The sequence below is a fragment of the Nesoenas mayeri genome (assembly GCF_963082525.1).
Source record: "Nesoenas mayeri genome assembly, chromosome: 11".
Lineage (NCBI taxonomy): Eukaryota > Metazoa > Chordata > Aves > Columbiformes > Columbidae > Nesoenas > Nesoenas mayeri.
In genome coordinates this window covers 934089-945160 of record NC_137563.1, presented here as the reverse complement: position 1 = coordinate 945160, position 11072 = coordinate 934089, and the positions used below count along the sequence as shown (strand labels likewise).

The following is an 11072-nucleotide window of genomic DNA, read 5'->3' as shown; positions in this document are numbered from 1 at the left end:
CAATTAAACTTGATGATAAATATCCAAAATTACCCACCTTTTCAAGCAGCAAGAACCTGGAGATTCTCAGGACGACTAAATAAGCCGTGGGCAACAGCTAACGCGGAAAGGCGACCTTCCTCTTAAGTCTGCTTAAAGGGTATTTAAAGCTCAGCCTCTCCGGTTGTATCACCTCAGGTCAGCTACGCACTGACAATTATAGCTTAAAGGCTTTATTTTAACTACCCTCTTTCCGAATACAGCATAAAGAACATAAACTATCAGGCAAACTAGGTCTTACCTGCCTGTTCCATGTAGTAGCAATTTTTGGGTGGTTTCCAAGCGTTAAGGTTTAAACATCCTGGGGAGGTGAGTAACGACTGATTTTTCCCACTATCGAGTTGACTCCACTGAAGTCAATTATATAATTCATCAGATGTTTGCATTTGACAATCAAGAGCATCCAAGACAAAAGAAGAAACCAAACGAGTCTCAGCCCAGGAGACACTTGGGTACAAGTAACTTGTGCTCGTCTTGTTTGATTAGATTATTATGGGAGCACAGGACTGGAAGGCACCACCTGAGCTGCCCAGTCCTATTGCCAGGAGCGGCAGGAGCCTAAATACACCCAAAGACACCAAGAGCATCTTGCCCATCTCTTCAGGAGCCACTTCAGGGCTTTCCCACTGCAGCAAAGGACCGTCATAGCACATTCTCCCATTGATGAAATAGCTTTCTCCTTTATTATCAGGCTAGAAAAGTTACAAGTAATGCCTCTTCCATGCGTCTGCCTTCACTTCAACTGCTCCTTATCTTTAGAAGAATTACAGATAACAAACAGAATTTTGTACCTATGCATGGGTTGAATGTCAGCAAAAGCAAGATGGGCGTCTGAGAGCACACAGCAGACACTGAGAATTTTGAACTTTCTTTTAAAAGTTATGTTTTGTTTGCATGCACAGTGTTAACAACGTTCTTCACGCAAACCTTTCGCAGTAACCCGGCATCGAATTGCCAGAACAATTTCCCTTGATCAACAATTTTTGTCATAAAGACACACATGCCTTCTGACACTTCCATGCGATGTGGATGGGAGTGTGGACTGTGATTTTCCTCATGCTGTCCCAGGTGAAAAAGGCTCTATACAAATTACAGCAACACAACCTGCTTGAGTTAAGATATTTACAGAAACTCATGGAGCCAGTGAACTGTTCTGACATGGAGACATATGATGTTACAGCAAAGCAGCTGCACCATGAAATAAAGGCTTACAGTGCGACAGCAGACTGACAACATTCACCAACCTTCACGTAGTTCCAAGTAACTTCTATCAGATAACCCCACACTGGAAAGATAACTATTGCATCACTCGAAGCACTACAAATTGATTTAAAAGTTACTTTATTTAACAGATTAAGATACTAGTCTACCTACATCTTTGACATTTTCTACAGTTCTTATTGCTATTGAACAAAACACAGAATTTTTCCTTCATATATTTTGAGTACATCTCTGTGGATATCACCACAAATATTCCGCTGTACACAGTAAACACCAAGAACACTAAATAGCAAGAATGATTCCTCTTTTACATTTACTGATTGTTCTGTGAAATTAAACAAGCAGTACCAACACTGTGTATTAAAAAAATAATCAAATTAATTGTTCCTTCCCGTAATATTTAAATTAGCTACATTAATTAGAATCCCTTAAATATTTCAAAGCTTTAGTACCCGGTTTTAAAAACTATGTCTAATAGGCTAGCTAGAAGTCTATCTCTACGTACTGGGGACTCACTAAGGATGGTCATCGCCGTGGTGAGGTGAATGGTCCCTCACCAGTTGCTCTGATGGGAATCACTACTAACTAGTCACTGCTCATGGTGAGGTGAATGGTCTCTCACCAGTTGCTCTGATAGTAATCACTACTAACTAGTCACTGCTCATGGTGAAGCGAGTGCTCTCTCACCAGTTGTTCTGATAGTAATCACTACTAACTAGTCACTGCTCATGGTGAGGCGAGTGCTCTCTCACCAGTTGTTCTGATAGTAATCACTACTAACTAGTCACTGCTCATGGTGAGGCGAGTGCTCTCTCACCAGTTGTTCTGATAGTAATCACTACTAACTAGTCACTGCTCATGGTGAGGCGAGTGCTCTCTCACCAGTTGTTCTGATAGTAATCACTACTAACTAGTCACTGCTCGTTGTGTTCTGGCTCCAGGGAAGGCTGAGCAAAGCCAAAGGAGACCACGCTGCTCCTGAGGACCCTGCGATTGAAATGAAACAAATAAAGCTGACTTAAGCTTAGTTTATCAGTAAGACCAGAGCAGCTGCATTTACTCCTGCTCAGTGTCTGGACTGGAAGAGGGAAACCAGCAAAAAAATAAAGGGAGAAAGAAGATGTGCACATGTGCACGCTCTGCATGTGTTCTGAAACACACTGCACCAGAGGTGGGCCAAAGAAACGGGAGGAGGAATTCACAAGATGAAATTACTCCTACTTTTCCAGCCTTGACTCAAAAACAAGTTTTGAGTGGCTTAATTCACTGCAAGCTGCCGCACTATCCAGCCATGAAGGGCTCCCGTCCTCACGCCGCCTCTGAGGAAACACCAAATATTAAATCCTTGTGAGGAAGCCAAGTTTGAAGCTGCTGGGGACTTGTATCGTTTCCAAGGCGTGTGGAGAGGGGGTGAAAGGAAACGTCACTTGAAAGAGATATTTGGTATCGAGCATCAGCTGTGGAGCATCCTCACGATTGCTCAGCAAAGCCTGAAATTGTAACAGAAAAGGTAGGAAAATATTGTGTTGAGAATCAAAGAAAACCCAGTACGTTGTTTGCTTCCCATTGCAAATCTTGCTTTCACACCATGTTAAGGAGACTTGTTTTGATCAGTTTCAAACACTTACAAGCAGAGCAACTTACTAATAATACCATATAAAGGTAATGTAGCATCAAAACCTGCATGTATGGAGTATCCAGTAACTTGGATATGAAAAATAAGAGTTGTAGCTCTTACCTGGACTTTACGAACAAATGATGGAGTCACTCTTTTCTCAAAATCGTCTATTGGAGTGTATGAGTTGAGGATCTTAACTATCTGTTCAAATTACAAAAGACTGATTTAGTATGTCACAAAAAGTGAGAAGACAAAAAGAAATCATTAATATGACGTATTTATTGACATTTAATGGAAGTTTTTGCAAAGAATTTTACAATGAAGAGAGAATTTTGACTGGTCACCTAATGAGTTGTTATGTATATGATAATTGCTGTGACTTGTTTCCAGAGGTCAGCAGGATGGAGGAGATGTAGGAAAAGCTGAATTAAGGGAAACACAAGAAAAGCCTGTGACAAAGTGAAGAAAACCCATTGTGGAATAAAAGCAAGGGACAGAAGGAAGCAGATGAGTATCCATCACAGCAGCAGTTAAAATGCTAATGATCAGGAATAAAGAGTTAAAAGCTCAGTTTAACAAGTGGTGATGTGCAATGCTGGTTTTGTCAAATGAAAGGCCAGCAGCACCTTACAACAGATGATTTTAGGTAAGATTCGGCAGTGGGTGCTGTCAGGAGAAAACAGGCGGTTCGGTTCGTTACCTGCACGGTGGAAAGAGCCGTGCAGTGCTCACAGATTCCCTTGGCATCGTCGTCTGTGATCTTCTTGACCTGCAGGAGCCAGGCTGCCTGAGCCAGCGGCTCCAGGGTCTCTTTGGCATTGCTGCTCTGAAGGTTCTTGTCCTTCAGCCATTCTTCCAAGTAGCTGATGTTACACCTGTGTTAAACCATCAACACAAGTGTCAGGTTCCCCCAAGCAAGCAAGTTAACGTTAAAGACTTGGAAAGAAAGAGCGTTCCTCTTGTCACGGAATCATAGAGTGGTTTGGGTTGGAAGGGACCTTCAAACGTCAGCTAGTCCAGCCCCCGCAGCCTTCAAATTCAGATATTTTAAGTTAAAAACCATACCGGTAGAACATAGAAATCAAACAATAGCTTCTTGATCTGTAAATTCAATCCTTTGTATATTTCAATCATTTTTACTTTTTTATTTCTTAAAGCTTGGACAAGAGAAAGCAAGTTATTAGTTTAGCTGCCATTTACAGAAAATTACTAACATATACCAGCATTGCCTATTACACTGGAGCATTATATGTCTTTAAAATACAACTGATCATACACAGGGAATGAGAACAATCTTTGCAAATTACAAAGCAGGGCCGGGCTTAAAACAGATGATCTAAAGGTTAAGGCAGCTTTCTTCTAGTAATATGCCCAGATGGGTCAAGATGTTACTGATTTCTTCACCTCGGCCTGCAGACTGTCTAATGGAGGACAAATGAACCATGTCTTTTGCACAACACTTAGGAGCGTGTTCTCTTAATGCCGGGTTTAAGCCCCAGAGGCTCTGGCTCAGTGCCTTTCCCATCCCAGAGCATGCAAAGTGCAAGTCAGGTTTGCTGTGTGCCAGGGGCCCTGCAGTAAAAAAGAGTTTAAAGTACTATTTAAAGTACTATTCATGACATTGTGAGTGAACCAGCACAGAAAGAATCCAGAACGTGTCTGACTTGGAACTCCAGACTGTCATTTTCTCTGTGTTTTCCTCCATTGGTATTTCCATGGAAAGAGCAATTGGAATATGTTATGCTGAAAAAACCCTGGTAGAGCAGCTACAGAATACTCAGTGACTTAAAGGACGTTACGTGAAAGCGTTAAAAGTTTGTTCTCAAGCAAGTGCTTGTGGAAGCTCCGCTGGCTTTACCTTATCTGCATCCCCTTTCTGCACGAGCACATGTCCTTGCGCAGGAAGAGGCTGTTGAGGGCGACGGCTCCGATGAGGAAGAAGAGCTGCCTCACCGCCTGCTTCAGCAGCTCGGGGTCCAAGCCGTTCTGGCACATGGTGCTGTAGAAGTAGCTGAGCTGCTGCAGGACAGAGGTCATGGTGTAGGTGTCCGTGTCGTCTATACTAGAAGAGCGTTTACGGAACCCTGTGGGTTTCAGGCCAGAAATGCCCTGAAGACTTTCATATTCCAGCATGCCTGGCACTGAAAGACAACAGAAAACAACTGATGAGACAAACGCTCCTAAAGCTCCTTTCGGTTATAACTTAATTCTTAAACAAAGCCTGCTTTCAGGATGTTTTAAAAGTGAAATGATACAAGAAAAATGAGATACTGACACAGGCTCCTGGAGCACAAGGATTCTGAAAAGCCTTTTGTTTTGTAGAACATTGATTGGTTTCAAATCATTACCCCACACCAGGAGACACCGTGAGGAAAACGTCTCTCCAAACCTTGCAGGGATGTACCATTCAGTGGAGTTTACATGCGCACAAACACACCTGCAGGTCCGCGTATGTATAAACCAACCGGAGAAACAAGTCTGCTCCATCCTTTTCCTCCATGTACGTGCTTTATTCGTATACTTCACAAGCCACATTTCAGTCCGTTTGGGTTGCTGCTGCCTTACCGATCATGGGCTGAATGTTGTTCTCCATCACAAGAACGAACTGGTGGTAGATACGAATGGCCAAGTCGCTAAGAATTTGTCTGTATTCTGAGAGATCAAAATGCTTCAAACAGTTCTTATTCTGACGAGGAGTGTTACACTTCATAAACTCCTATAAGTTGTAAACATAATTATTAGAAATCACGTAACATCATAATTAGGAATTGTTACTATAATGTAATGTATACATTGGAGTAACTCATTGCATCACGGGTGAACACAGTCCCAGAAAGAGTCAAAGCTACAGCTAATTGGATGCTTCAGGTCTAGACTGAATCCTAACTTGTGCGAAGTCTTGAATGTTCGTTACAAATATAGATTAAAACTCTACATTCTAGATTCATCCCTTTCCTCCTGTTGTAACTAAATTATAAAAGGCTGTTACTAACTACGTTTAAATGTTGTCAGTTCTCCACTCTCTTTAGATGTTATCGAGGTGACCACAAGAGGGAGAACTGTTGTTTAGACAGGAGTTATGTGATCCCAAGGCTTATGGTGCCTCTGCTTTCATCCTCAAGAGTGTATTCGCATGTGCCCATGCAATTCCAGTTCAGTCTGCCTATGCTTATAAAATATAGTAAGAGTCTGCAATTTAAAAGAATTTAAAATAATGTTATATTTCAGGGTATAACACAGCTAGTGAAAGTGAAATAAGGGGTGGGGAAAGGGTATTTTATTGTTTTGCTCCTTTCCTGAGGTTTTCTTTTGTAATCTCATATTGGTAGCAGTGGGTGTTTGAATTGCCACAATTATAAAATAGTAAAAGTGTTTTATATATATATATATATATATATATATGTATGTATGTATGTATGTATGTACCCGAACAACTCAAGTCCAGCTCACATTAAACCTCTGTGGAAGAGTTCAAATAATTAGCAGCTTCCACTCATGGCTTTAATCTACTTTAGAACTTTAATGTTTCCTTGATTTCACTTGATCTGTTAGTTTTACACTGTCACGGTTTGTGTAAGACATATAGTACTACCACGGAGCAATATGAATGTCTATCTGCAAAGAATAGTGGTGAGCTGGTGAATTATTATTATAACAATTTTCAATTCCAATTAAATTCTGTCACAAGTAAAGTAATGGAATTATTGGTGAAATCATTCCTACCTCTTCCCCGCTGTACTGCTTCAAACAGTTAAGAAAATAGTACGTATTGGAAAGCCAAAAGGACAACATCTCGAAGTCTTCTGAATGTTCCTGCAATGTTAAGTAACGCATTCTTGTCACAGTACTGTCTCATGAAGATAAATTAGTAACTCAACTTCAGACCCTTACCGAATTGGTACAGTGCAGCCCATACACTGCAGAAGGAGCACGCAGCATCTATAGCGCGCCAGCTGAACAAATCATGCTGTGTTTTCAGGTTAATATATATAGACATCTCTCTTTTATCTGCTAAACACTGTTTAAGTCTCTGTACGTGATAGAACGGCTAAAAAAGTCAGAGGCAAAGAGTTCTGCACGTTTGTGTGTGTTGCGGTGTGAACGGCCCCTGCATGCACAAAGCCGAACGTCACACAAACACAACTCTAACTACATGTACCTGTGCTTTATTTTTGCCAGCTAAGTAAGCACGAGCTTTTCTAACAGATAAATAAATATAAATGTGTTTGCAAACAAGCTATAGGCATTCTCTATACAACATCCAGCAGTCAATGCCTGCCAGTGCTGCAAAGCATGCCTGCTGGTTTACTGCATGGTAAATCCATAATAAAGCAGCCACACAGCTGAACTGGTTATGTAGATGACACAACAGGCTACTAGTTCTCATTTATAACGTGATTTATAACGTGAGCCAGCAACATAACTTTAATCATTTGAGTACTAATGCTGCAGTACCAAATGACAGATCAAAAACCATTACACTAGTACAACAGCAATGTAAAAACCTCTTAAAATTCCACCATCTGCCTGCTACCAAACATACGAACCTTCATTTCTGTCCACCAACTTTTACCAGAGCTGCAAGAACAGGTGCCTAATTAGCTACTCATTGTCAAATGTAAAATATTTCAAATTGCTTTGTCAACAAGCTCTTTAGATAAAGATGATTTCTGTTACTGCATTCTGTATTCAGCACAGTAGAACCATAACTGAAGGCTTTCCAGGCATACTACTACAATCTTCAAAAAGACTGTCACTAATGGTTATTGTTCTATTATAGGAACAGTAGCAAGTGGTAGTGTGAGCATTCCCCAGGTAACTTAAATCAAAAAGTGCAGTACAGCTAAACATAATTCCTACCTTAACAACCTGTTTGATACCGTCAATAGTCACGTTCATGAAAGACTTGAGCATGTCAACGTCGTTCAGGTAATCCGCGTACCTCACACACATGAACAGGATGTGAGCTGGAAGGCCAGGTATCATATTAACTACCACTCCACGCGGCTTTAAATCTGCGTGAAGGAGATTAATCAGGTTTATTGTATGAAAATTCAGTGATTCGGTGTATCATTCTGAAAAAGACGAGCATTATGGGGTTCATTTCTTCAGTGGCCAGTCACTTGATAACTGATTCACTGACTAACTGCTTGTTTCTGCAAACTTCTGTAACAGTAGTGTTCATATAAGAGCATTAATTAAGTTTTCCAGAGTAATAGGAGATGACTATGGCCAGTTTTAGGGTCCAGCATGGGCTACGCCAGACAGGACAACTTCAGAAAGCAGTTTGTATTTAACTCCCCCCCGGAAGGCCCATCCAGGTGTTGGCGTTGCTTGATGATACACCTTCTTCTCAAAGATACAAACGTTCACAAGGCTGAAACAGGTGAGAAGACAGATGCTCTTTCCAAGCAGCAGTTTATAAGGGTACCAGTGTACACGGGAAATGTGTGGAGTTTACTATTAATTGTAAGCTAACGCAAAAAGCTGGTTTGGCCTAAGATCGATATGATGGAGTAACTCAAAGGACAAAACCCCTCTACAAGGGAGACGTGAAAGCACAGTTCCCTTTGGGGACGAGACAGACAGGAGCACAACCCATCACACACAGATTTAAGCCCGTGACTTACAAACTTAGTAGATGACCAGGGAGAAAGTAAATTCAAGTCCCTGGAGTGCTCTCCAGATTTATAGCTTTATCAGTGAATAAATAATAAGAAAGATAATAGAGTCACTATTATGTGGAGTAAGACAAATAATTTCAATGCAGATGAAGCACTTCTGTATTTGAAATGACTGGCAGTAGAGAAAGAGCAACGTGGAGCCTCCGAGTTTTGTTGGTGGGAAAAGAGCAGAAAAAAGGCAACTTCCCACTTAAGTGAAATACGGCGCCTTGTAATTTTTGTTGGCGTGTTCTACACCAAATACCGCTGACTGCTGTTAAAATGTGAAGTGTTGCTACAATACCGAGGATCAGGTTTTGGATGATCCTTTCTTCATCCTCTCTTCTGTACTCCATCATTCCAATGTACTCCTTGTCCAGAGCTGGCACACGAGCCTCCGCTGTCCAACACAAAGCACAGTTACCTGCAGGTAAGTGACTGAGCTCACGTTCACGTTAGAACTAACAACGGGAGAAAAGCAGTTTTCTCTATAATGAACAGGGTATGGGCCCTGCTCACAATAACATTGTTAGCTTATGGTTCCAAGCATCATGAGTTCAATAACATTTATGTTATTAATGTGACTAGTTTCACTGGATTCAGTGGAATTGCTCGCACTAAGACAAATCAACAGCAACAATACAGCTCTACCTTGGTCACCTCTGCCATGTTTTGAAGTGTATCCTATAGCGAGGAATTACCTGCAGTAAGAGCTTTGTACAAACTCATTTCACACCAGGAAGCACCTGCCATTTGGAGTGTAATGGGAGCAGCTACTCGTCTGAGGCAAAACTAACACTGCTGGCCCCGAGACGCTCACGTGAGGCTGTGAACTGACTCCTGTTGACACAACGTGATCCTCCCGGCTTAGTCTTTTATCATATAATCTAGGTCCATTATTTTGCTGGGACAAATATACATGAAAGGGCTTTTCCATAACTTCTGCCGATGGTTCCCTGGCGCTTTTCTCTGAGTGTTTAGAATTTCTAACCCTATCTTTTTTTTGGGTTTTTTTTGAAATATACTTTTTTACAAACACACACTGAACATCCAAATCTATATTAAAAAAAAATCCCGTAATAATATCTTACATTTTTCAATAGTCTTGGTAAGAGTTTTGATCTGGTCCTCCAATTTTTTTATTATTCTGTCTTTCATGTCCAGTTTTTCTTCAAGATCCTGTAATAATCAGTCAGTGAGTTGAGAACAAATCCAACTAATAACATGTAGCAGTAGAAGACGTTTATTGCCAGAATTAAAGAGCACTGTGTTGTGCTCTTACGTGTATTTGGTGGAAGGAACGTGAAACCTTCACACGTTTGTTCTCCCACAAGGGACCGAGAAAGCATCCGGCCCACACCCTGAGAACCCTGATTTCTTTCTTTTTATCCTGAGTTTCATGTACAGATTCTTACTGACAATTGCACTTGCTCACCATGTTTTCCACAGTGAGTCGAGTCGTTTCTTGCTTTATCTTGGTTTTGACTTCATCCTGGATTTCATCTGCCACCAAACCATTGCTCAGCCCCTCAACTGCTTGGGTTGTGACTTTCAGCCTCTCATTTCCTTTGATGTCTGCTCCATCCTGGACCTCGTTTGTTCTGAGAACAGACAGATAGGAAGCTTTGTCTCTTATTCTTCTTTTGTTAAAGCATTCTTGTATCAAACGTGCCCATTACCCATTAACTGTACCCAGGGCTCAAAGACAAATCTCACATTGGATGTGGTGCTTTAAAGAGTTTAAGTGACTTATGGCAATTACATTTCTTACATTAAAAAGAAATATAATATATATATATTTACCGTTTTTGTGTTCTATTCCCTTCTAGCTCATACTGCAGTCGATTAGACATCTCTTTCATTTTTTTCAGTAACAATTAGCAACAAAACCCAAAACAAAAGAAAAACAACAAAAATCACATTTGCTTGCTGTTCTGTACTAGCAGTTAGTAAATATCTTCTTACACTCGTAACTTATTTCATCTAACGAAACCGAATGACACGACAGGTCACGTATCAAAGAAACACCTGAGCACTGCGCAGCACACGGTGACACTAAGGGACGGGGAATCTAAGGCCACCAACTTCTCAGCACATGGTGACTCTAAGGGACGAGGAATCTAACACCACCAACTTCTCAGCACATGGTGACTCTAAGGGATGGGGAATCTAACACCACCAACTTCTCAGCACATGGTGACTCTAAGGGACGAGGAATCTAACGCCACCAACTTCTCAGCACATGGTGACTCTAAGGGATGGGGAATCTAACACCACCGACTTCTCGCAGTGGGCGGTAGAACTACTTGTGAATATTAAATCAACTGTCTAGAGAGATGCTACAGTTGGAGCGACTCAGAAACCTCCGAAAAGTGGCCTTTCCTCAACACAGAACTTTCAAACAAACAAATTAGCAAGAGCTTTTCCCTCTGTGTCTCGTTCTGAATTTTCCAACACTCTCTAAAGTCCCCTCATAGTATGCCTTCACTTTCCAAATATCTTCCCTTTTCATGATTGTTTCCACCGCGCAT

The 11072-nt window shown here is 41.2% G+C and overlaps 1 protein-coding gene across 1 annotated transcript in view; it reads right to left on the bottom strand.

The window, feature by feature from the left end:
• Positions 1–2597: 2597 nt before the first annotated feature.
• MYO5C (myosin VC) overlaps positions 2598–11072 on the bottom strand; it is a gene marked incomplete at both ends in the record, with an annotated part of 33778 nt that continues 25303 nt past the window's right edge. The window contains 11 exons of the mRNA XM_080351163.1: positions 2598–2750; positions 2999–3079; positions 3579–3753; positions 4737–5019; positions 5444–5594; positions 6602–6691; positions 7739–7893; positions 8846–8941; positions 9633–9720; positions 9977–10142; positions 10345–10396. Coding sequence (XP_080207289.1) covers positions 2598–2750; positions 2999–3079; positions 3579–3753; positions 4737–5019; positions 5444–5594; positions 6602–6691; positions 7739–7893; positions 8846–8941; positions 9633–9720; positions 9977–10142; positions 10345–10396 — 1490 coding nt within the window. The remainder of the gene's footprint in view (positions 2751–2998; positions 3080–3578; positions 3754–4736; positions 5020–5443; positions 5595–6601; positions 6692–7738; positions 7894–8845; positions 8942–9632; positions 9721–9976; positions 10143–10344; positions 10397–11072) is intronic.